At 36.7% G+C, this 27,592-nt stretch overlaps 1 protein-coding gene across 1 annotated transcript; it reads right to left on the reverse strand.

Moving 5' to 3' along the window:
* Positions 1-16,607: 16,607 nt before the first annotated feature.
* On the reverse strand, positions 16,608-27,178 carry LOC122755820 (pancreatic alpha-amylase-like). The gene is made up of 10 exons (XM_044004665.1): positions 27,011-27,178; positions 25,784-25,930; positions 23,404-23,601; positions 21,424-21,654; positions 20,892-21,025; positions 20,070-20,192; positions 19,874-19,973; positions 18,895-19,013; positions 18,531-18,656; positions 16,608-16,797 (listed from the first exon to the last, which is right to left on the reverse strand). Exons 1-10 carry the CDS (start codon positions 27,176-27,178, stop codon positions 16,608-16,610), a joined length of 1,536 nt encoding a protein of 511 aa, XP_043860600.1.
* Positions 27,179-27,592: the final 414 nt, after the last annotated feature.

The following is a 27,592-nucleotide window of genomic DNA, read 5'->3' on the forward strand; positions in this document are numbered from 1 at the left end:
ATATTTGAAAGTCTGATTTTCTATTCAGCTCAGGTCTTTTCATCAAGAATGCCTGATAGTCCTCTCTTTTATTGAGTTCCCATTTCTTCCCCTGAAGGATCATGCTCAGTTTTCTATCATTTAAAATACTGGGCTTTCTGTGATACTGCTACTTATAAATTAGAGGCTATTTCAGTAGTTATGGCAGCAAGCATTTATTATTAATTTTACCACATGTCTGAAAATCTTCCCCACTAGTAATACACCCAAGATGGAGTCCCAGGAAAAGGGGATGGGGAGAACCAGCCCTGGGGTCAGAGAAGCATGTAGGAACATAAGCAAGTAGGAGAGGCAAGCACAGCAAGAGAGGCCAGAGAGTAAAAACACATGACCTCAAGTCCTACATTACCAAAAGAGGGAAGAGATAGTCCTAGGAAAGGTGCTGGAGAGAAAGAGAGAGAGAGAGAGAGAGAGAGAGAGAGAGAGGGCTCACGGCAAGGTTCAAGCATTCCTGGTGGCAGAGAGAAAGAAGAGAAACTTGGCTTGGGCAGATCCCAGGTGCAAGAGAGCATAGGCCTCTTGAGGACCTTTCCTCCTTTGATAGAGGTGGCTCTTACACCCTGCTCAAACCTAGTTGGCTAGCACCATTTAATTTCATTGGTTGACATGCCTTGGGGGGGTGGTCCATATTAAAATGAGTTGTACTGTGCTGAACTCAGGGACCAGTGAAAAGACAGACCCCCCTGAGGGCAATGGCCCTTTTTGGTGGGTGTGGTATTAATCTCTACTGAGTTAGTTTGATTTTCATTTCTATTGACTCTGGGTTGACCTTGAAAGAGATCAGGTAAGGTTCCTGAGCTAAGTCCTCAAGTGGGGGGGGGGGAGGGAGTCCCTGTGTCCCCCAAAAGTCCATTATTAATAATTTTCTCACAGTTTTGCTGTGTAGGTGATTCTTGGTTGTAAGCTCTGTTCCTTTGCCCTATGGAATATAATGTTACAAGCTCTCTGATCCTTTCATGTAGAATCTGCTTAATCTTGTGTTATCTTGACTGTTGATACACAATACTTGAATTATTTCCTTCTGGCCCCTTGAAATATTTTCTCCTTAACAAGAGAGCTCTAGAATTTAGCTATAATATTCATGGGAGTTTTCATTTTAGGATCTCTTTCAGGAGGTGATTGGTGGATTTTTTCAATTTCTTTTTTGCCTTTTGGTTCTAGAATATCAGGGCAATTTTCCTGAAAATTTCTTGGAAGGTGATATCTAGATTCTTTTTATGATCATGGCTTTCAGGTAGTCTAATCATTTTTCATATTATCTCTCCTGGATCTATTTTCCAAGTCAGTTATTTTTCCAGTGAGGTATTTTACATTGTCTTCTATTTTTTCATTCTTCTGGTTTTGCTTTACTGTGTCTTGATTTGTCACAAAGTCATTAACTTCCATTTGTTCAATCCTATTTTTTAAGGAGTTATTTTCTTCAGAGGGCTTTTGTACCTCCTTTTCCATTTGGCTAATTAACCTTTTGAAGATATTCTTTTCTTCATTGTATTTTTGTACCTCTTTTACCATTTGACCTATTCTCTTTTTTAAGGTGTTATTTTCTTCAGCATTTTTTGTGTCTCCTTCAACAAATTGTTCATTTTTTTCAATGATTTTCTTGCATCACTCTCATTTCTCTTTCCATTTTTCCCCCTACCTCTTTTAATTAATTTTCAAAGCCCTTTTTGATATCTTCCATGACCTGAGACAACTTTATACTTTTCTTGGAAGTTTTGACTTTATGTTCTTCTGAATGTGTATTTTTTTTTTTTTGCAGGGCAATGGGGGTTAAGTGACTTGCTCATGGTCACACAGCAAATAAGTGTCAAGTGTCTGAGGCTGGATTTGAACTTAGATCCTCCTGAATCCAGGGCTGGTGCTTTATCCACTGTGCCACCTAGCTGCCCTTGAGTGTGTATTTTGATCTTCCTTGTCACCATAGAAACTTTCTAGGGTAAGCATTTATTTTTTTCTGTTTGCTCATGTTCCCAGGCTATTTATTGACTTTAAACTCTTTGCTGAAGTGGGGCACTGCTTCCAGGGTGAAGGGCACACTGTCCCAAGCTTCAGGGGATTTCTGTAGCTGTTTTCAGAAATACTTCTAGGTATTTGTAAGTTTTTAGTTCTTTCAAAGTGGCATGATTTAAGGAGAGGTATGGTTACTCCTCTCCTGGCCTGTGCTCTGGTCTGCAAGCAATCACAGGCCTCCTTTTCTTCATTGGAAATATGAACAGAGTCCTGTTCCACAGTGGCTCTGGTAAGCTCTGGTGTGCTTGTGCTCATTTCCCACCTGGGACCACCAGCAAAGACTGTGATTTGACAGAGTCCTGCCTCAGTGCTATCAAAGAGATCCATGTAAGCACCTTTTGGCCAATAGTTTGACCCCGTTACAATCTATGGGGTGAGTTCCAGAAGCAATTGCTGCTGATGCTGATTCAAAGGCTCCCAAATCCTGCTTTTTGTTTGCTGTGGCTATGGCTGGTTCTTCCTTGAGGTATAAAAGAAAAAGAAGAAGCAGCATGATAGAATATCTAGTGTTACCTAAATGGGAACCCTCAAATTTATTTTGATTTATTATTACCACCTGGATATAGAACAGATCTTAAAAGGAAAATATGTTTTATTATAAATAACTTCTTTGCGGGGCAGCTAGATGACGCAGTGGTAAAGCACCAGCCCTGGATTCAGGAGTACCTGAGTTCAAATCCACCTCAGACACTTGACACTGGGCAAGTCACTTAACCCTCATTGCCCTGCAAAAAAAATAATAATTTATTTGCTTTACACTATTTTGAAGGTGACTACTCAGTGTATTTGTAAATCTCATCCCGGAACTTTTTTCTGATAATTACAGCTGTTTTGGCAATTTGTAAATGAATTCAGTTGTGTATCAGGGGTCATCTTAAAAAAATGTTCTGTTAATAGTTCCATAACAAAGTCTAGTAAAAATATTTCAGAATGTTTTAATAAATAGTTGTAAAGAGTTAGATAATTATTTAGGCCAAATATAAATTTTGGATATATTTTTAAAAATTCTTCAGTTGTTATATGAATTTGCCAATCTAAAAATGTAAATTCCCTGTTCTAGTGATGATCATATTAGCACTATTAACATAAAGACTTGAGCTTGTTATCACTACCTGACCTAAGTATTATAATAGCAAACTGGAATTGTATTAAGAACTATTTTGTCAGAGATTTTGACATAGGACTGAAACAGAGGATGTTTCAGACTGGACAGCAATACAAAATCACAGGAGAAACCACAACACCTTTGTCATCATCCACCCCTTCTTGAGCCTGCAGTGATTGAAACCTCGAATGCTCCTTTTCAGTCTCCTATCTCAGGTTTTGCTCCCCCACCAATAACAATGAATGAGAATCCCTTGGGTTTTGTTTCTCTGTCTCTGCCTCTCTATTTCATTGCCTCTCTGCTTCTGGTCTCAAAGAAATACTAGATTTGGAAAAGATAAAGCAGTGACTCTGTGGCCTTTAAAAATTCAAAAGAATGTGCTGCCAGAGGTCTCTGTCATGCCAGACTTCTTATCCAGGAATGCCTGGTGAAGAAAAAACCTGGAGCAACTCTCTTTCCTATTTCTCTTCCTACCTATGTGACCCCTCCTATGTTTCCTTTGCTGTTTCTTCCTCCAGATCACCCTCTAAGCATACATATCTCTAAGTGTTCTGCCCTTCACCCTCTTCTTTTTTCCCTCTGTACGACTTCATTTGGTGATCTCATCAGCTCTTATGGATTTAATTACCAGTTCTGTTGATTATCAAATCTACCTATCCTACACCACATTCTATGCTGACCTCCAATCTCATGTCTAGAACTGCCTTGCAAACAACTAGAAGTGGACGTCCAGTAGACACCTTAAAATCAGTATGTCCAAAAGAGAACTCTACCTTTCCCTTCCCCATCACCTACCTTCCCTATTGCTGTAGTGGACAATACCATCTTCTAGTCCCTCATGATTGCAATCTGGGGGTCATCCTTGATTCCTCATTATCTCTCACCCTACACATTTTCCTTTCCCCCATACCTAATCTGTTGCCAAGTCTTGTTAATTTCACTCTTGCTATTGTAAAGTTGCTATTTGTACGGGGCAAAAATTCTAGCCAGACTGTCTAAAAATCTAATGAGTAGTCACCATAAATTATAAGCTTTAGCAAGAGTTTAGACTTTTAATTATTTATTAAGGAGCATAAGAATTTGGTGATGAGAGAGAACGAGGTCAAGATTCCTTCCTTTATCTATTTCAGGGAGCCAGCATCTAAGCTCCATTCAAACTGAGGTGTTGGGTGAAAGAGAGCCTGCTCTCCCCTTCTTTCTCCCAAAAGCCTCTTGTGAAACAGGAAGCAGGGTCATACACACACACACACACACACACACACACACACACACACACACACACACACACACACACACCTCCAAGCTAATTGGCTGGTAGCTCTGATCAACAGTACCCATGAGCAAACATCACTTCCTGACAGCAAGGCCACATGGCTATGTCCTCAGTCCAGAGATCACAAAATGTTCCTCCCACCAGGGGGCATTATTCCAACTCTCACACTATTTCCTTCCAATAAACTTCTCTCCCCTGATGCTGCCACCACTGTAGTGCAGGCCCTCATCACCTCACATGTCAACTACTGTAATAACCAGATGGTGGGTCTACGTCTACTTTCCACAAGTCTTTCCCTTCTACTATTCATACTCCATTAAGCCATTAAAGAGATTTTTTTTGTTTTTTTGTTTTTTTTTTTTTAGTGAGGCAATTGGGGTTAAGTGACTTGCCCAGGGTCACACAGCTGGTAAGTGTTAAGTGTCTGAGGTCGGATTTGAACTCAGGTACTCCTGGTTCCAGGGCCGGTGCTCTATCCACTGCGCCACCTAGCTGCCCCTAAAGAGATTTTTTTTTGAAGCACATGTTGGTCCATCTTACTCCAGTATTCTATAAATTCATATGGCTTCCTATTGCCTCTAGAATCAAATACAAAATACTCAGTTTGGCATTCAATGATCTTTATACCCTCAATCCCCACTAGCTTTCTAGTCTTTTTTCATCTTATTTCCTGTCATATACTTTTCTTTGATCCAAGAATAAGACACTCCATTTTCATCTCTGAGCATTCTGTCTGGCTATCTCTCATGTCTAGAGACTGTTCTTACTACTGAACTTCTTTAAGACCCAACTAAAGTCCAGTCTTCTAGAAAAAGCTTCCTCTAACCTCTCTAAATTTAGTAACTTCCTCTTTTAATCATCTCCCATTTATCCTGTTAACTGCTTGCTTTCTATATATTTGTCTGTATATATGTTTGCCTCCTCCATTATAAGCTCCTTAAGTATGGGGACAATCTTTTCCCTTTTTTTATCCCAAGCTCTTACCACAGTGCCTAGCATATAGTAGGCACCTAATAATTATAGATTGATTTATTGAATTCACCTATTTTAAATATCAAAGTAAATTTCTGGTTTATAATCAAGGCTAGTACTGGAACAAAAGATTATTTATTAAATTTGTGTTTATTCTCCAATTTGATAAATATAGATTTATATGTGTAAAAATTAATTATTAATAAATATATCTAATCTGGAACATTATACAATTGGATTTATTAAAAATTATAGGTTATATGAAAAATGATAAGTTTAGAAAAATTATAATTGGGCCATAATTCCTGCCACGGTCGCCATTCAAATGTAGAAATATTTTAAATTGACTAGCCTAATTTGGGGGGCTAAAGCTGACTGGGGTACTTATACTGGGACTGTTGACTAGCTATCTATCTGACTGCGTTTAATTTAATATGGGCTGTTTATCAAGTTCCACCACACTGCTCCCAAATTGATAAACTAAAGATTAAGAGGCCTCTTAACTAAATAATCAAAGCAGAGTTTATTTATGAGATACTATTTAAAAACAAGAATACAGGGAAATAAAATGTACAACTTTACTTTGTTGGGGCAAGTCTCTTTCCACTGTGTCTCTTTCCCACCTGCTGAGCCTCGAATTTTTTTAATACATTAAGGGCCTTAGGCACCTCTCGCCTTGGGGTATTTTCAATTGCTCAGCTACTTTCACTAACTCCCCCTGTACCCTCTCACTTTGTAAATCCCCCTGTTTCTAACTTTCCTCTCCTTACTGCCACCTCTGAAGCCCTGTGTTTCTCTGTCACCGACCTTCGGTCTGTCTGCTCCATCAGTCTGTCCTCTGCCGCCTTTGCCGCCCCTCTAATCTTGTCCGCCAGCCTTTCCTCCTTGCTCCTAGTCCTGCGGTACTGTTCGTCTCATCCCCCTGCTCAGCTTGTCTGAACCTCTTCTTAGCCTCTCTTGTCTGTCCTTCTCCACCCGGCTGAGTCTAACCCCCAGGTCTATATATATCTTTTCTTCTCTCCACTCAAATCTCGGGGCTTCCTGCACCCACACAGACCAAGCTAATCCGCCAGCCAGGGCTGCGGCTGGTGGGGGCGGGGCAGGGGGGGGCGCTCTAGCTTCACGTGCCACAGTATAGGCTAGGCCAGAGCCCAGCATCTCTCAGATACCTCTGCTCAGGTTGGAGGGAGCTGGGGGCTTTTTCCCCCCCAGCTGTCTGACCTGGCCTCTTGTACAGCCCATGGGTCTTTTTGGCTCAGCTGAAGCAGAGGGGGAGGGGAAGAGACCCTGAGGGCCTAAGGCTTTCTAATCTCAGCCTAAAGGTAAGGTCCCCAAATCAAAATAAATTTCCACATATGGAAGAATGGAAAAATTAGCCAAAATCTTTTGAGCTCAGTAAAAAGTGATTACCGCAGAGGAGGTTGTGCTGCAAGTTTTTTTTTTTAAAGATATGGAGATTTGTATTGTTTGTTGAATGAGACTAAATTTATTATTTATATTTTTTCCTCAACTAATCTCCTACATTTGAAAGTGATTCCTGAACAAGAGAATTTAAGATAATAATATTTGCCTTTGCATAAATCAGAGAGCAGATTTGAGATACCATTAGGAAAGGACATTCTGAGGTGATTAAAAATAATGGAACTATCAAAAGTAATCTGACTATTAATTCTAGTTAAAATTTTGTTTTATAAATAACTGTTTTACTTTTCTTAGAGAAGAATAAACCTTTATGAATATCTAGTCCCTGGGGGAAGCAGATTTAAAAAGCAAAAGAATGAATACCCATCACAAATGAACCAATTGTTTCTTGTTCTTTAATCCTTATTGTTAAGTAGTCTTTTCCTTCCTTTCCTTTCCTCTTACTTCCATTATTATATTACCATCTTAAATATAATGATGCTTAAAAAACACTAAAAGCTCTTATTAAGGCTCCAGAAAAATGATCAATCTCTGTCATGGTGTTGCAAATAAATGCCGTAAGGTAATTTGGTTCCTCTCTGTTGAACTATTGGTCAATTCAACTTAAGGATTTTCCCTATCTCCATAAAGAAGATCTGTTTCAACTTCATTTCTAGCTGTCCTTCCTTTCTCTCTCTCTCTTCCTTCCTTCCCCCCTTCCTCCCTGCATCCTTCCCTCTCTCTTTTCTTTCCTTCTCTCCCTCTCTCTCTTCCTTTCAGTCCTCCCTCCCTTCCTTCCTTCCTTCCTTCCTTCCTTCCTTCCTTCCTTCCTTCCTTCCTTCCTTCCTTCCTTCCTTCCTTCCTTCCTTCTTTCCTTCCTTCCTTCTTTTCTTAATATAGATTACTTAACCTGTGTTATCTTTTTCATACTTACAACAAACCTCTAGAGGCATATATTATTATCCCAATTTTATATATTACACTCAAAGAAGTTAAATGACAATTCAGAGTTTCACAAGTAAGAAGTATGTGAGACTGGATTTGAATTAAGTTTTTGTGACTTCCGGTTCAACACTTTATGCATTGTACTATCTAGCTGCCTGGTTATCTTTATATAGATTGTTTTAGGGCTCATTATGGCCAATGAATTCAATACAGGGTGTCCACCCCACTTGGTGGCTGGACTTTGGAATGTAGATGCAGTGCATAGCAAGGGCCATTTTCACAGTCTTTCCAGCAGAGTAGAACTTCTTAGGACTTTTAACCATTCAGGCAGCACTTCCATAGTATATTATACTATGTTGCATTATATTTCAAAATTTAGGGTTTTTTTTTTACAATTCAATATTATGATAATGATTATATCAATGTACCAAAAGAAAAGAAAACCCTTGAGGGTAGGGGCTGTATGGCAGGTTTCTCTTGTACCCTCAGCAAAGTGCAATGCTTTGAACATAAGAAGAGCTAGATATATGTTTAACATAAATGAATAATTATGGACAAATATGACTTATTTATTGTTGCTGACTTTAGAGTATTATGGGAATCTACATTTCTCTTTTTACTTTTAGCTTGACTTTATAGCATGAAGAGAAACTTATTTTTAGAATATAGCCCAGGAACTGATTAAAAAGAAGAAAGGGCAATTTTAATTTTTTAAAGGCCTTTATAAATAGATTTATAAATTTCAAAGTAAACCAAATAGAAAATATTTGAAAATCTTTTCACCCCTGATATTATTGGCAAGGCATCAAGTTTATGACCATTACACTGTGCTCAGTGCTGGAGATTCAAATAAAAAGTAAACAGTTGCTGCCCTCAAGGATATTATGTTCTAAAGGTCAGGATCTTTGAATTCATAGATGTAGCCCAAAACTGTGCAGATTAGAAACTTTTCTATACCTGTTTTAGACAGTCCACAGACATTTATTGAGTCTATTATTTGACAGGCATAATGTTTAGCATTGGGATTACAAAGAAAGAACACCTGTAAAAACAAAGAAACAAACCAACCACCAGTAGTACCAGCAGTTGCAAAAATGAGGCAATCCAAATTCTTGGAGGGCTTGATGTGGGATGGCATTAAGGTTATCAAACTGATAATCAGGTGTCCTAAAGGAATTACAATACACAGTGACTCAAATTTCCCAAGTTTTATTGAAGGACTATTGACCATACAGAGAGTACCATAGAAAAGAAGAAAGACATCTCTTGGATAGAGAAAGAGAAGATATTTATAGTACGGATAAATTGATTATCAATCTCATTATAATAATCTCCACTTTAGGGAAGTAAATGGTGCATTCCTATACTAATTTGGACTTCCTGAGGTTCTAAGCCAACCCCCAAGGTGGGTACCTTTTTCTGTGGAGGTGTGTTTGGGGAGTTTACACATCATAAGGTGCATCTGGGGACAAATTTGGTCTCTGATGTGCATATTTCTAAAGGCATATTTCAAATTACCAAGGTCAGAGTGTTTTTTATCTCTTTTTTTTCTTAGGCCTGGTAAACATTTACCAGTCAGGGTCTCTGTGACCTGTCTCCTTATGCTTATGTTTTGGGTGGTAATTAATGGAAACTTGACTTCCAGGTAATAATTAACAAGAACCTAAGCCCTGGCTTATTGATGAGAGTTCAAGTCTTCAGTTATCTATTAATCCCTTTCAGAACTGGGGTCTGCAAGGTATCTATTAGCCCCTCTTGGATCTTAGATCTAAATTAGAGCTCAGGTATTAGATTTGTCTGTTAACCCCTTATTTACCTCCTCCATCAGGCTCACAGCTTGTTTTAATTTAAATCTGGAGCTCTGAGATATTGTCACTTGGCCAGGGTCATAGAGGTAATGATTAAATAAAAATTCTCATCTTTTCTTTAGTATTTTATTTTTTCTTATTACATGTAAAGATAGTTTTCAACATTCATTTTTGTAAGTTTTCGAGTTCCAAATTTTTCTCCCCTCTTCCTTTCCCTCCCCACTCTGAAAACCATCAAGTAATCTAACATAAGTTAGATGTTATAATCATGTTAAACATCTTTCCACATTAGTCATGTTGTAAGAGATGGGTCTCAACAAAAGGGAAAAAAGAGAAGAAATAATAATAAAAAGAAAACAATGAGGAAAAGGGAAAAATGTAAGCTTCAGTCTGGCATCAGATTCCATATGTCTTTACTGGACGTTATGAGCATTTTCGATCATGAGCCTTTTGGCATTGTCTTGGATGATTGTATTACCAAGAAGAGTTGATCAAAGATGATCATCACACAATGTTGCTGTTTCTGTGTACAATGTTATTTTGGTTCATCTCATTGCACTCAGCAGCAGTTAATGTAAGTCTTTCCAGGATTTTCTGAAATCTGCCTACTCTCTATTTCTTACAGCACAATAGTATTCAATTGCATTCATATACCACAACTTGTTTAGCCATTCCCTGTTTGATGGGCATCCCTTCAACTTCCAATTTTTTGCCACTACAAAAAAGAGTAGCATCAAATATTTTTGCTCATGTGGGTCCTTTTCTCTTTTGTATGGTTTCTTTGGAATGTTGACCTAGTAGGTATTATCACTGGGTCAAAGGGTATGTACAGCTTCATAGACTTTTGGGCATGGGTCCAAATTTCTCTCCAGAATGGTTTTATCAGTTTAAAACTACACCAACAATGCATTAGTGTTTCAATTTCCCCACATCCTCTCTAATGTTTATCATTTTCCCTTATATATAATACATATGTACATATATCTAGATATCTAGATATATAAATTAGCTAATTGAATAGGTGTGAGTTGGTATTTTAGAGAAGTTTCAATTTGCAATTTTCTAATCAGTTGTGACTGAGAACATTTTTTCATATGACTAGTAGGTTGCTTTAATCTCTTCTTCTGAAGACCCCTTGACCATTTCTCAATTAGAGAATGACTTGTATTCTTAAAATAATTATTCAGTTCTCTATATATTTTAGAAATGAAACATTTATTAGAAAACTGCAAAAACTGCTGCCTTCGTTTCTGCTTTCCTTCTAATCTTGTTTGCAATGGTTTTGTTTGTGAAAAAAAAAACACAACCTTTTTAATTTAATGTCATCAAAACGATCCATTTTGCATTTCATAATGTTCTCTATTTCTTCTTTGTTCATAAATTATTCCTCTCTATAGATCCAACAAGTAAACTATTTCTTTCTTTTCTAATTTGCCTATGTATCCCATTTTATGTCTAGACCATGTACCCATTTTGACTTTGCTTTGGTATATGGTGTAAGATGTTTCTTTATGCCTACATTCTGCCACATATTTTCCCCAATTTTCCCAAATGTTTTTTTTTTAATCAAAATGCCACTTCTTATGCCAGAGACTGAAGTCTTTGAGTTTAGAAAACAGGAGATCGCTTATAAACATTCATGACTGAGTTTTGTTTGACTAACTTGTTAAACTTATCCTTCACTCTATTTATTCACCTGTACCAAATAATTTTTACCGTTTGTCACTTTATAATATAGTCTTAGATCTTGTATGGCTAGCCCACCTTTCTTTGTATTTCTTTTTTCATTAATTCCCTTGATATTCTTTGTTTGTTTGTTTTTTGCAGGGCAATGGGGGTTAAGTGACTTGTGAAAGGTCACACAGCTAGTAAGTGTCAAGTGTCTGAGGGCAGATTTGAACTCAGGTCCTCCTGAATCCAGGGCCAGTGCTTTATCCACTGCTCCACCTAGCTGCCCCCAATTCCCTTGATATTCTTGATCTTTTGTTCTTCCAAATGAATTTTGTTATTATTTTTCTAGCTCTAGAAAATAATTTCTTGGTGGTTGGATTGCTATGGCACTGAATAAGTAACTAAATTGAGGTATAATTGTCAATTTTCTTATATTACCTGGGCCTACCCATGAATAATTGATATTTTTCCATTTCTTTAGAGCTGATTTCATTTGTGTGAAGTGTTTTGTAACTGTGTTCATGTAGCTCCTGGATTTATTTTGGCAGGCAAATTCCCCAATAATTTATATTGTCTATAGTTATTTTAAATGGAATTTCTTGTTCTATCTCTTGCTTCTGAAATTTTTTGGTCATATATAGAAATGCTGATGATTTATGTGGGTTTATTTTATATCCTGTAACTTTACTAAAGTTGTTAATTGTTTGATGTAGTTTTTAGTTGGTTTTTTAAGGATTCTCTAAGTATGCCATCATATCATCTGAAAAGAGTGGTAATTTTCTTCCTCAGTTTTTTAATTGGTTTATCATATTAAAATTTTTCTAAAATTCTATTTACCTCCTTAAATTATTTTTTATTAATTTTGTGACTAGATTTATCTATTTAGGTGAGGGGGAGGTTGAGGTCCCCAATGAGTATTGTTTTGCTATTTCTTCTTGTAATTCATTTAATTTATTTTCTAAGAATTTAGATATATTACCACTTGAGGCATATATATTTAGTATTAATATGATTCCATTATCTATGGGACCTTTTAGCAAGATGTTGTTTCCTTCCTTACCTCTTAATTAGGGCTATTTTTGTTCTTGCTTTGTCTGAGGTAAAGATCGCTAATGCTGTTTTTTGTTCTTTTTTTTTCTTTTTTTCGTTGTTACTTCAGCTGAAACATAAGATGTTATACTCCAAGCCTTTACTGGTGTGTATTTCTCTGCTTCAATTCTGTTTCTTGTAAACAAAATATTGTAGGATTCATTTATTTTAATCTCATCTGAGATCCATTTCCATTTTATGGGAAACTTCATCCCAATCACATTTACTGTTATAATTGCTAACTGTGTCTTTCCCTCCATCCTATTTTTACCTTTGTTTATGCTTTTTTGTTTCCTTTTCCCTGGTCCCTTTTCTGAAATTTATTTAAATTATTTTTGGGAGTTTTCATTTTGGGATCTGTTTCAGTATTATTTGGTGGATTATTTTGATGTATCTTTTACATTCTGGTTCTAAGATATCAGAGCAGCTTTCTCTAAATTATGAAGTCTGTGGTTTTTTGATAACTTTTAGATAGTCTAACAATTTTTATATTATCTCACTCCTATTTTCTAGGTCAGTTGTTTTTACAAAGTGGGAGTTTACATGTTCTTTTTTTTATTCTTTTGACTTTGTTATATTGTTTATTGTTGTTTCATGTGGTCATTACCTTTCACACTTACCTAATTCTAATTTTTAAGGAAGGATTTTCTTCAGTGAGCTTTTATGAAACATTTTCCACTTGGCAAATTCTATTTTTAAGGTGTTGTTTGGTATTTTTTGTGCCTCTTTTATCCCCATTTGATGTCATTTCTTTGCCTATTTTTCCCTTTATAATTTTAATTTGATTTTGAAAGCAATTTTTTAACCTCTTCTAGGAATTCTTGTCAGGTCTCTGCCCAACTTACATCTTATCTTTGAGGCTTTGCTTATAGCTGTTTTGACTTCATTGTCTTCTTCTGAGTTTCTGTCTTTGTCTTCCTTTTCACCATAGAAGCTTTGTATTCAGGTCATTTTTTTTTTTGCTCATTTCATCAACTTATTTCTTGATTTAGAATTTAGTTTTAAGTGTCTGTTCCACATGTGTGGTGAGGGTGAGAACTGCATCAAGCTTCAGGCTTTTTTTTTCACTCTGTTGTTTCCTTACCTAGTTCTGAGGAGTTGGACATTTTGGTACTTTGGAGGTGTTGTGATCTAGGTAGTGGTGTGGTCACTGTTCTCTTGGTTTCCACTCTGGTCCTTAATCATGAAAAGCCCATGATTCCTTGGGATGGCAATGAAAATTGCTCCTCAGGGTCTCTGCTACCTTGGTAATAGAAATAATATTATTCCTCAGGATCTTTGAATCCCTATGACCAAAAGGAATACTCTTCTTTTGGCCTTCTGTCTTTTGTTGGAAAATATTCCTCCTATCTGCCCTTGAATTACATCCTAGAAGTATGCATAGACAATGGATTTGCCTAATAGCATCTGAATCTAGGCCAATGCTGATCTCTCTCTGATCAGTTGCTAGCTCCTCTTACTGTCTCTGACTTAAAAACTCCTAAAGGTGCTGCTTTTTCTGTGATCATCCCCTAGACAGGAAGTAAATTTCAAATCACTTTTCTACACAAAAATTACAATGGTTCCCTAGAAACTTTTAAGATCAAATATGATTTCATCTCTTTCTCATCATTTTGGAATTTCAATTTGTGCATAACTTTTACATTATATAAAATTGTTTACATAGGTAAATATACATGTATACACATATAATATACATATATAAATTTATTAAATATGTAGTGACATAATAGGTTTTGTTCTTAGGGGGCAAATATTACTACCACAACATGATAAAATCTTTGGAAACTACTAATTTTGGAGATCTGGTCTAAATTTACCAATGAGGTTTTTTCCAAGGGTTATTAATTGTGGCCCACAGAAAGGAAGGGCAATAGAAGGAATACTTTGAGAGGCAGTATGGCTAAAGGAAAAAGAATTATATTTGGAATCAAATGAGCTGGTTTCAGACTAAATAACTGCTGACATGTCTTCCAACTCTAAATCTATGATAATGGGATTCTCTGTTCTGTCATGTAATGAACATTGCTCAATTTGGGTGAATTTTTCCCTTGCAACTTCTTTTAGTGGTTTCAGTCACCTGTCTGACTAATTTTCACCCCATTTGGAATATTTTTGTCAAAGATTCTGGAGTGAGTTGTCATTTCCTTCTCCAACTCATTTTACACAGGAGGAAACTAAGGCAAGTGACTTGCCTAGGATCACACAGATTTTAAGTGTGAGGCTGGATTGGAACTCAGGAATATGGGTCTTCCTGACTCTAGTCCTGACACTCCATTCCTTTTGCAACTTAGCTGACCTTCTTTGTAACTAGATTGCCTTTAAAAAACATTACTTACCTCCTTTGTAAAATAAAGGAGATAATATCTGTTCTACTATCTACCACATTGGCTTGTGAGTAAAAAATTAAATAATGTACTAGTATCCATACGCATATAAGCTATTATTATCTCTACCTATATCTATTTGCCATCTATAGAGCATGCATCCTGAGTACCTTACTGTATGTCAGCGAAACATGGACTACATACACTAGACAAGAGAAGAAACTTAACAGCTTCATGCGCTGCCTTCATCATATCCTTGATATATCTTGGTCAGATAGGATCACCAACACAGAAGTGCTCCAACGGGCGCAACTTGTGAGCCTCTACATGCTACTGAAACAAAGACGGCTGTGCTGGCTCGGTCATGTGCACCGCATGCAAGACAGGCACATTCCTAAAGACCTACTCTATGGCTAGTTAGCCCCAGGCCAAAGACCTGCTGGATGCCCCCAGTTTCCCTACAGAGATGTATGCAAGGGAGACTTGAGGGGTCTGGGAATAGACACTGGCAGCTGGGAGGAGATGGCCAAGGACCATGCCCAATGGAGTTCAGTACTCAGGAGCAGCTTGCACACAGCTGAGATGGGCCTCCAAGCTCTGGAGGAAGAAAACAAATGAGACTCAGGAACCGATGGGCAACAGAGAGCGCAGTTTTCTGATGTCCTCGTTGTGGCAGGAGCTGCAGCTCCTGTATCGGAGTGCACAGTCGCACTGTGGCCTGTGGCTCTTCAAGGCGCTGATCCATGGTCATCCTACTCTATATACCTCTAAAATGTATGGCTATATATAATACTGAGCAGTGGTTCTCAAATTGTTCTTTTAGAATTGACCTTTTATACTCTTGGATGATTATTTATAATAGAGAAATTATTGTGAATCTGGTGTGAATTTATAATTTGCTTGTGAAAACCTTGGAGACAGGATAGCTAAGTATAAGCTACATGAGAGACTGAATAGATACATGTATACATGCAATTAAATATTGGGCCCTAGAAATAAATATTTTTAACATTTGATGCATAATAGACCATTAATAAGTGTTGGTTGATTGATTGCTGATATCACACTTGAGGGATATATTTTATATTTTTTTACCTCCTTTCTACCATGTCCTACCTAATAATATGGATTAGACAGTTAGGTGGCAAAATAGATGGAGCCCTGGACTTAAAGTCAAGAAGAAATAAGTTCATATTTGATTTGAGATAATTACTGGCTCGTGACTAACTTTTACTTGTATCAGTTTCTTTATCTGTAAAATGTGGTCCATATGACTCAAGGGTTGTTGTGAGGATAAAATTTGCATACTGTTTCTAAACCTTAAAGGATTAAATAAATTTTAGCTATTATAAATGAAGCAAAAGTAGATATGAAAGGCATTACATTTACATGTGACTCAGTTCTGGAAGTGAGATCTAATATACCACTGAATGAAATATCTAGAGGCTAAAAGACCAATTGAGAAAAACACATGTGTTGTGAAGGGATTTGGATTAGATAACATTTACAGTCCCATTTGAGATGCCATTTATAAGTCAATATAACGTTTCATCAAAAGCATAATCATTCTTATTGCTAAATGTAGTAATGTTCCTTTAGTAGAGGAAAATGGGAACAAGTCTGTGGAATTTTGCCCCCATTAAATTGGTCCATGGAATAAAAGAAAAAAGTAAAATCCTATGTTTTCCATTAATGAGGAAAAAAAGAATGTATGATTCATAAAAAGGACACACATACTTTTTCTATTCTTGCCATATCACTTTTAATTGGATCTAATAGAGGCTGTAATAATCACATTCTAATTATTGCAGAAAGATGTACTTTAAATGTTAAGCTTTTAGGCTTATTTTGACAGTTTTTTATATCATATAGCAGATAATTTCTTGATTTTTAGTACAACTGCATATCTATGAAGAGGGATTTGGCCATTATAAATATTTTTTGCTTACTGCTTCCGGAAATGTTATTTACAATTTAGCATTTACATGGATGGCAATGAATGGATCTTCAGCAGTGTTGCTAATACTGAAGGAAGCACGACCATCGCTAGAAACGTAGATCTGAGTTCCTGTACAACTGTTATTGTTTTTGTCTCCGGAAATCACATCACAGTACGTTCCAGCAGGAAGACCAGTTTGCAGAGTCACTGACAATGCCCTGAAAAACAAAAGGCAAATCATCACTATAAAGCAAGAATATGAAATGGGTTTTGAAAACCATACAAAAATGGCTGCCCAAGATGTTTAGATTATGAGTATGTCTGTGCCTTAAGTATAAATCCTATAAGTACAGGGCTCTAGACTGAGAAATGTCTCTAATAATCTAGGGAATCTCCAAGTGAGTTAAAGAAACCATAAGGGTAGGACAGAACTCCTTAGAATGTTAGAAGATGAATTGAATGAGAAGGGTGGACACTTCAGAAAATTAGTATCTAAAAATTGTTTAAATTATGAATTTTTTGATAAAGGGAAATATTTCAAAACTAAGCACTGGTTACTTCCATTCAGGAAAGACTGATTACTTCCAATAATTTGAATTTGATCATTTTTAATGTTTTCCTTGAGGAAGCAAAACCTGTTTTAAAGTGAAGCCTAAAAACAATCTTCTGTTGCTTCAGTGATTGAGTTGTAAAGCCATCCTATGTCAATGTACTCTGATGTCACTGCACACGGAAGACATGATTTAAAAAGACAAACCATTGTGATTTTTGACATGGTAGTATAGTTGCTTGATTTGTTTTTCTTCTCTTATTTCATTAAGTAGACTGGCAGGCTAAGACTTGGAGGTAGAAGACATTTCCACATATGGAAGAGTCATGAATATAGGTCTGTTAAAGGCTCGAATATGCTAAGGCATAACCACCTGGCCACATGATTAGAAAACCTTTACATGACTTTTCTAAATTCTTCTTAGCAAGAGGTGTGAGAAGTTGGAAGGCAAGTTGGCAGTTCTTGTTATTTAAGCAATATTTCCCAAATGTTCAACCAGAAAGACAATAATTCCCAACTCTAACTGGTATTATCATAATTCCTATAGTAACTATTAACATTTTCTATTTTTTACCCCTCCATCCTCATTTTCTGTTCTCCGTAAGAACACATTCACTGTATTGTTCTCAGAGGCAGTTTGATTTTATTAACTGTACGTTATGGCTGTTGTGATTGTGGTCATCATTGATACAAGGGGAGCTTTCTACTGAATGGCCATATTAAGAAATGACTGATGTCAAAATAAGAGGCATCAATAAAACATATTCAAAAGAAAAATAATTAATGAGTTTAGAAGTTTTAAGAATAAATATGAACTTCAAAACCTGATAAAAGCTATGACATTCTTTTGTTAGGGGCAGTAGAAGATAGACAGCAACATCTTCCTCATTAATACTCCCTTAGTTGTTTTCAAATATAGTATGAAGTATGTAGAATGGATAAAAGAGGGAATTCCTTTAAGTTAGAAGTGACCTCAGAATATACAGGGCGTGCCAAATGTTATGAAGGTATCTAATGTTTTTGTAACACTTTCAAAATTATTTTCCTTTATTTTTCACCATTTAAAAATCTGCTTTTTCACACACAATATATAATCGACGCCTCTATATACTGTATATGATGCCATGGTATGGTAACTCAAAAACAAAACAAAAAAGAGCTATTTAATAGGGGTGACCTATGCCTCACCCTGTACTTCATGAAATCTTGATTTTAGAAATTTTTTCCCCTTCCCCTTTCAATCTCCTTTCCTTTCCTTTCACCTTTCTTTATACCATCTACCACCTATTCTAATTCATTCAGATATACTTTGGATTATCAATAAAAGCATTAGGGATGAGAAAAAAAATGATCAGTCAAGCATATATTGAAAAGAAACAAAAAAAAATCACTGCTACTTACCAGTCATCATTGTTAAATATGATGAATCCTTTATTCCCTCTACCAAAAGCCACTTGGTTACTTCCATTATCCCACCAATTGGTAAAAGACTGACCATCAACTACATTACGGAAAATAACCATATTCCTAGAAACAAAATATACAAAATATTGCTAAATACATCTGATTTGCATATCCCCCTTTCTCCCCTCTTTTTGAATGTGTTGTTGTTGTTTGTGTTTGTGTATATAGTTTCATACAGAGCACAATTCTTAGAACAGTTTTAAGATATTAAAGATAATAATACTAGACTAAAAGTTTGGGATACCTTTAATATCAGTTGTTAAGAGAAAGGTGTCAGGAAGGTGCAACCAAGCTTTTTTACCTTATTTGACGCCATCTGTGTTCACAAACCCAGCCATTGCCACAAGTAGTGTCTGCATTGATAGTTACTCTTTTAATGACTCCATTATCATTGGGAGGTCCAACCCAATCATTAGCATCCTTAAATTTTCAAAACATAGACATGAGTATCAGTGATTCCATTTGTTTGGGTCTTCCCTCTCCCTTATCTTGTTTCTGGATTTGAGTTCAGCTTCTGATCTTTCTCCTCAGGTAAATTGGACAAATTACTCTGGGACACACTTTCTTCATGACCTGTAAAGACTTTTCTGGGATTAAATCTATGATCCTATTCACAAATTGTGTCACTCTTCTGCTTACAATTCCTCACTAACTCCATATTGCCTTTTGAACAAATGTAAATTCCTCAGCCTGACTTTCAGAACCCTTACAATCTGAGACCATTATATCTTTCCATTCTTATCTCTTACTACTCTATTCCACATACTTAATGACTTAGCCAAGCTACACTAATTGCCACCCCCTGAATACTTTCAATATGTTTACCTTAGGGAGAGAATTCAATGGTAATCACTGTAGCTAGAATCCAGTCCTGTCTCCAACCAACTTTGAAGCCCAGGTCTAATGTCATCCTCATCATGAACCTTCCTTGGTTCTTTCAGGCTGTTAAACTCTTTCTTCTACCCCGTTTTTGCTTTGTTCTCTCTCTCTCTGTGTCTCTCTCTGTGTGTCTCTCCCTCTGTCTCTCTCTCACTTGATGAGTACAATTTCATTTTGTACTTGTCCCTGGACATATCATACCTTCCAAAGTGATTGTGAGCTCAGTAACCGGAAGAACCATGCCTGTTTAGATTTTATATTGCTTCATGTCCCTGGATACTGGCATGGTAGGCATATCTTTAAAAAACTGATTTTTGATCAGGTATTATTTCTTCCTTCAGTGCCTCCCCACAGGGCTCATTATCTAGTACATACTTTCTAATTGTTGAAATCAAAAATACCTGTCCATTCTGAATATTTCTTGTCCACCTGTAGCTTGACATCACTCTGGTTACTCCATATGGATGAGCAAGCATAAATCCAACTGCCATTTTGTAGAGTCTAGAAGGTATAAAAAGTGGGCATCACACAAAAGAAGAACATTTTTGGAGACTATTAGGAAGATTACCAACACAGGTAGAGGACTCTACCACATACCTGGCATCCCAGAAGGTAAGAATGGAAGCTCCACCGGCTCCATGGCCCCTCTGGTTGTCATGATTATCCACAAAGACAAGTGCTCTGTTAGAGGGCATGAGGGACCAACCTTCTCCCCAGTTCCTGTACAAAGAAATATGGAGTGTTTTTCTCGTGACCAACTTTTTTTTTTGGTCTTCTCTCCCTTTAGGGCATTCCTTATCACAAACAAACAGATTCCTTTATGCAGAATGCCCATAACATGATTGAAAGAGAAGAAGACTGAGAGTCAGAAGAACTGGGATCAAATTCTGACAACCACTTACTAACAATTTAACCTCAAATGAGTCACCTCACTATTCTGGGTCTTAATTTCCATATCAGTAAAAATGAGTTTGACTCCCTAAAGTTTCTTTCAACTCTAACACTCTGGAGTTAAGTTAAAACCTTAGAGAGTCATATATATGTTAGGTAATTCTATCATGTTTGTGTTGTAGAATCTGTATTAAAGAAGGGTGTCATGCTGAGTCTGCAACATATTATTTTTATATTGTTATGATTTTTAAATTCTTGTGTTCATGTTGTGGTGTACATTATAAAAAATAAGCATTTACCAAATACATTTTCATTCTATCCTGTTCAAAATAAAGCCTAATGATTCTGTCTTAGCTTTCTGAAAAGGCATGTTTTCAAATTGACCTCTATGAGTAAAACCAATGATTAATTAATATCCAAGCAGAACTCTCCCAATTAATATTGGGAACAAATTCCTACAACTGTTGCACACTGAGGTGAAGATTTCCTTGAGCAGTAGTCTGAAGGGGAACCCCCTTTTTCATTTACTTCAAGTAAGACATCTTTTCTCCATTCCACTTGCGTAGAACTGTGCCCAGTTTTGCACCATATTTGAATTCTGTAACCCGACCATTTCCGAAGTAGTCACTGTTTTTAATTGCTTCACCACCAAGATCGATTACCTAGGAGAAATCAGGAAAAAAATATGATTTTCCATCGAAACTCTAAAAATACTTTTTATCATCATTTTAACATGTTGTGTCAACCATTTTAATGCTATATGCTATTTAAATATTCAAATTAATTTTCTTCTTTGAAGAGATGACTTGAATTTTTCCAATCTTGACGGATAATATTAAAAAGCATCAATTTTTATCTAGGCAATTTTAATTTTTATCCTGTGAAAATGCTGACCCAATGCAGGCCCACATAACCAGGATTAATTCATAATTGGCATGCCTATATAAAACATATTTAATCAAAATTTTCATTTTTCAACAATAAATAAAATCATTGCATGCATATTCTTCTGTCACTCAGCCTCTGTCCCCAGCCTTTACAACACATTTTATCTTAGTACCTCCTGGTAAATGAATGGTCTGGATCCTTCAGGGAAAAAGTTTGTATTTAAATTGTTGAGTTTATCCAGAAATGCCTTCATGTCTCCAGGCCACATATGTTTGGAAGCATCAATTCTGAAGCCAGCCACACCAATGCCAATCAGGTGGTTCATATAATCAGCAACCTTGGTTCGCACATAATCTTTCTCCAGGGCAAGATCAAGAAGACCAGACAAACGGCAGTCTCTAACCTGTTCAAACAATATTGGCATGTGTGATACAGGGGCAAGATCATCTTTTTCCTTCCCATTTTGAAGTGTTCATTTTAAACAACTAAGGCACAGAGCACTTTGGCATTTTGGCTAGGGAAGGGCTTCTTAAATGTTTCTATTCACAAACACTTTTCCCATAGGAAATATTGATGCGATAGTTATGTAAATTACATATAAAAATCCCACCTTTACTGATAATTTTTCCTGACCCAAGCATTCAATTAGGTGACCCAACACAGGGTCCCAAACCACATTTAAAGAAGTCTGGGCTAGGGGAAGCTTTACATTTCCCTTTAGTGTGATATAAGGAAAAGTGACCCCTGACTCTGGAGTCAGGAACTGGGTCTTCATTTCCAGATTTGTAAAATGAGGACTTTTATTTCCATGGTTCAACTGCTTCTCTCCATATCTAAATCTTATAATCCTCTAATTTCTTGTGTGTCTATAAGGCACCTTGGTAGTGTTCATGGAATTGTGGGTTGGTAATCATTTAGAACTTTTTCAAATTCTGCTGCTAAGCAAGTCATACAAGGTCTCTGTCCTTTATGGAACTCCTTTAAGTGATAGATCATGGCAATTCTTCTAGAGAATTTTCTACATTGATGAAGTTCAATTCAGTAAGCATTTCCTTTTTCTGTCTGCTTCTTTTCACAGCAATTGGGATTAAGTGATTTGTCCAAGGTCACAGGGGTAGTATGTATATGAGGCTGGTTTGATCTTCAGTCCTCCTGATTCCAGCACCAGTACTTTATCCACTGTCCCACCTAGCTGTCACCAATGAGCATGTCTTAGGGGCCTATGTGGGAGACATTGTGCTGTCAGCCCAAGATACAAAGAGAAAACATTCCTGAACAGCCTTGACTTTTATCCTGGTAGTAAAACATGTACATACATAACTTGCACATATATGAGTAAATGCACATTCATTGTGGGGAAGGAAGGAAGTGTGAAAACACTATAAGCTGGAAGGGCCAGGACAGAATTTATGTAAGATTCTGGAAGGGAACTCCAAGATGTGGAAATGAGAGGGAGAACATTCCAAACAAAGGCAGTGTTTAGAAAGAGTATGTCATGTACAAGGTATGTAATTAGCAGATGAGTATTGGTGAAACATAGGGTGGTTGAGGGTAAGGAATATGTAATCAATTTGAAATGCCAGACAGAGCCCAAATGGGAAAGGGCTTTACTTGATAAAAGAAAGATTTGTATTAGGTCCAGGAGGTACTAGGGAGCCAATGAGTCTTCTTATTATTTTTTTTTTTTTTTGTTTGTTTGTTTGTTTGTTTTTTTAAGTGAGGCAATTGAGGTTAAGTGACTTGCCCAGGGTCACACAGCTAGTAAGTGTTAAGTGTCTGAGGCCGGATTTGAACTCAGGTCCTCCTGAATCCAGGGCCAGTGCTCTATCCACTGTGCCACCTAGCTGCCCCAACCAATGAGTCTTCTTAAGCAAGTAAGTGACATGGTCAGACTTCTGATATAGACATATCAATTTTTCAGCTGTATGTAATATGGATACAATAGTGGAGAGACTGGAAGCAGGGCAACGAAATAAGAAGTTATTGCAATAGTCCAGGAGAGGAGGAGATTGACATTCAGGTACACAAATGATGAATGCAATAGTGGTCAGGATCATGTGATTATGGAAGTCAAGTAAGGAAGTCAGGCTCCAGATAAAAATTGGGTTCAGATAAACCTTAAGTGGTTAGTTAATTACCAATAAAAATTTACCTGATATTCATCATTGTAGCTTTCTATTTCCCCACTACTGGTTTTACATTTCCCATCATTAAAATCCCAGGCAGAATATGGCACAGCAGAAAATTCCCTGGATCCAGGATTGAAGTAACTTCCACAGGTGCTACTTGTCCCAGCACTCACACCACTCCCACACATATGATTCACTACAGCATCCACATAAATGCGCACCTGGAAAAGCAAGGATTGTGTTTGACTTTAGAAGATGGAGCATCAATGGAATGAGTTGAACCCTCATCTTCTGACACTAAGTTCTGCACTCCTTCTACCTCAGGTTGTTAATTATCATCATCATTTAATGAATTTTACTGTATGTTAATGAAGTTAGACAGCATCTGTTCACTTAATTCATAAATCTCTCTTTCTGCTATTAGATAATTCATTTTTGAGTTTTGTCTTTGGTTTCTGGATCTGAAAGAAATCAGGCTGGGCCTGAAAATCAATGATCACTAAGTGCATAGAAATAGGGTGTGCACAATGCGAGAGCAAAGGGAAGAGAAATAAGAGGGGTATGTATATAATGAGTACATTGAGACCAACAAACAGAGCACTGCAACACAGCAAGTCACTGATTAATTGTAATGACCAATCTTGGTCAGGGTGGGGTACTACAGGGACAAGATTTGGCATGTGCTGTCACACAGGGCCATTTTGTCATATCGTTTTCAATAGCTATTTTAAAATTTTATGGCATTAAAACAACAGGAAGGAGTGCTCACTGAAGGGGAAAAACTCTCTCCCTACATTCTTAGTCATCCACAAGAATTACAAATTATATTTGTATTAGGCATTGCAGTATACACATTCCATTCACACTTCTTGTCTTATTTGATCCTTTCAAATGCCCTGTGAAGCAGGCAGGGCAAACATTATGATCCTAATTTACCAGACTAGGAAAGTAAAGCCTAGGAAGTGTCAGTGATCTGCCTAAGGTCATCTGGATAGAAGATAGCAGAGTCAGGGCTCAAAAACAAATCTTCTGATTGCAAGTCCAGGGTTCTTCCCATTATTTCCTGTTGTCTCTCACAGTAGACTCACCTTTGAAGACCAGAAGTGTAGCACAAACAGGAGGTGTACAATGAAATAAAATGAGAGGGCTGATAATGATTATAAAAACAGAAGCTAACAATTATGTAGCTCTTATTATGGCTTGGAAACAGGTTTAAGTGGTTACAATTATTATCTCATCTGATCCTCACAACTAGCCTGGATGGCTAATGCTATTATTAGTCCCATTTTATAGATGTGGAAACTCAGGCAGACAGGGGTTAAGTGACTTGCCCAAGATCACATAGTAGTAGTTGTTTGAGGTCAGAACATTAAATGAGGCAGTGAACCTAAATTAATATATTCTTCCTCCTTCTACTTATACTATAATGAATGCCCCTGCAGGACCCACTTCAGGGCAAGGAACTGGAAATGTAAAGACAAAACCAAATCCTACAATCCTAACTTGAAGGTGCTAATATTCTCCTTTTTTCACTCACTACTTTTCCCCTAACCCCCAGTATTACTACCCAATAGAAGACATGAAACATATTTTGATAATTTTTAATAAGAATGCTTATACTCACATAAAACGGATTCATCTGTTTTGACTGAACTCACAGTTCAATTGAAAGAAGCCTGCTACTTCCTATGTGTGCTTGTGGACATGGCTTACGTGGGTTTGCTGTCCATTGGAGAGTCCCACTCCAAGGAGCATCTTTAACATATCATTACAGTGCCATAACTTGTTTCTCTCCAGGTAAGTTAAGAGAGTAAAAGGATTCTATTTTAAAGATTAAGGACCCAATCCCTTTGCAACCTCATCAGTACATGGACCACCATTTGATCACCGTAGGCTAGGTTATGAATTGTGGTGAAACATATATCATTCGTACATAAAATAATAATGCATTCATTACTATATTTGATACATTATAAAATGCTCAATTAAACTTAAAGTATTGAACATCCAGTTTTCTTGGGGAATGTGTGTAGTCTTTGAATTTATGCATTTTTTCTTGCTTTAAGTTACTGTAATTTCCTTAGAAAAACACAGCCAACTCTACAACCATCAGGTTTCTCACTGGTACCTAATGAATTCCAAAAGATGATTTAGAATAGATGACTTTTAGGTAGCTACTAACTTTGAACTAGAATTTATGTACAAATAGCCCAATGGACCATTTTCTGGAGTGATAAATTTATATAACCAAAGGAAATTGTATCTAGATTTCAGTGACAATAAATATATAATTTTATAGTATACATGTAATGGATCCCCCCTGAAATTTATTCATAGGACTCTTGGGGATTTGTGGACCAGAGTATAACAATATTTAATTAAAGTATCTTGTTATCCACTTACTCCCACATTGTTGCATCTCTCCACCATATCTCTAAATTGATCTTCATTCCCAGACCGTGTGCATATCTTGTAGCTAATAGGCTGGTATCTTTCCCACCAAGGTCTTGAAGGGTTACTGATTACTACATTCTCATTTGGAGGTGAGATCTGCATTTTGGGAAGGAGAAGGTTTTAGGAACACATAAATCATATGCTGCATTATAATATTTTAAAATGCTTGAAAATCCATTGACAGAATGAGTTGTGATATAGTGTTAAAGATTTAAAAATGGATTGATGAGTTACTTTGTTAGAAACCCTTATTTGCATAGCACCATAAGTGTTCTTAAAGGTCCTTTCACACACATTAATGTGTAGAATGACAGTTTTAGAGCTAAAAGTGAACAGAAATATCATCCTGTTCAACCACCTAGATGAAGAACTGGAGGTATAAAGCTTTAAGGTGACTTGGCCAAAGTTATAAATATAGTAAGTGGCAGAACCAGGATTTGAACTCAGATCCAGTGCTTTTAGGATATGGAGTGGCATAGTAGATTATCACTGGGCCTCAAGTCTGGAACATACATCTCCTTGAGTACAATCTAGCCTCAAACACTTACTAGCTATTTGACCCTGTAGTTTCACTGAGCCTTTTTTTTTTTGCCTAAAATGGTCATGGAGAAGAAAATGGCAAACCACTCTAGTACTTTTACCAAAACAAACAAACAAATGAACAAACAAAAAAACACACAGTAAACAAATGGGTTTTTGTATAGTTACACCTGACTGAAGAGCAACAACCAGTGATTTTGCCTAGGTACAACACTGCTTGTTAAGATAAGATTTAATAGTTACAGCTAGCATTTATATAGCATTTTAAAGTTTGCAAATCACTTCGCAAATTTTAATTCATTTCATTCTCACAGCCCTAGGTCATAGGTAATGATGAAAGCTGTTATTAGTATTCCCATTCCATAGATGAGGAAAGTAATAATATAAAAGTTTAATGAATTTTCCTATACATATATACCTAGTGTTTGATGCTGGATTTAAACCCAGGTCTTCTTGACTCCATCTACCAGACTGTATACATCAAACTGCCTAGTTCTTACAAGTAAAGGGATTTCTTGAGATCATCTGGTTCAACCCCTTCAATTAATCCACTTTTCTTTGCAGTTACATGCTTAAACTAAAAATAATCGTTGTGTCTAGAACATGAATATCAGTTGAATTTTGAAGTACACATACCTGAACACCCCCATATCCATTGGGAGCTAGGTAACGCTCACATTCAAGAGCAATGTCATCCCAGCGCCATTCAAATAAGTGGACAATAGATGTTCGACCATATTGGGTATGGGGATCATACTGTGCCCAGCATCCCCCAAGGACTGAAAGCAACAGCAAGAGCCTCATTTTGCTTTGAAGTGGTTAGCACTCTTTTCAGGTACGATTTATACTCCTGTAAAAGAAAAAAAAAAAACACACAGCAAATATTAGTTTGAATGCATGCCTGCTTGGACCACAGCTTTATTTGTATTCTGAAAAAGGTTACAAGTAATGCAATACTCAACAGGTGAAAATAGTCTGTAAGTTTTCCCTGGATCATAATCACAGATAACCTTTAAGAACTTAGAGTTTTTCTTATTCAGAGAATATTAGCTGTATCATGCTTTTCAAACTTAATATTTATGTGGAAATACTGATACAGCAGTTGTGTAATTAGGAACAAGACTTATTTCTAAGATAATTCACTCACAGAGGAAAAATAACAGTCAATGTATATTGAGAATATTAAACATTTATTAATGAATGATGGTCATGACTCTT

Source organism: Dromiciops gliroides, chromosome 4 (genome assembly GCF_019393635.1).
Source record: "Dromiciops gliroides isolate mDroGli1 chromosome 4, mDroGli1.pri, whole genome shotgun sequence".
In the NCBI taxonomy this organism is placed as follows: Eukaryota; Metazoa; Chordata; class Mammalia; order Microbiotheria; family Microbiotheriidae; genus Dromiciops; species Dromiciops gliroides.

Excerpts from the sequence above, each read along its gene's own strand:
- LOC122755820 (XM_044004665.1), bottom strand. The coding sequence starts at position 27,178 with ATGAGGCTCTTGCTGTTGCTTTCAGTCCTTGGGGGATGCTGGGCACAG. Across the intron at positions 25,931-27,010 it reads ATGGATATGGGGGTGTTCAG|ATCTCACCTCCAAATGAGAA; the intron begins GTATGTGTACTT and ends CCCAAAATGCAG. Across the intron at positions 23,602-25,783 it reads AGAGATGCAACAATGTGGGA|GTGCGCATTTATGTGGATGC; the intron begins GTAAGTGGATAA and ends TTGCTTTTCCAG.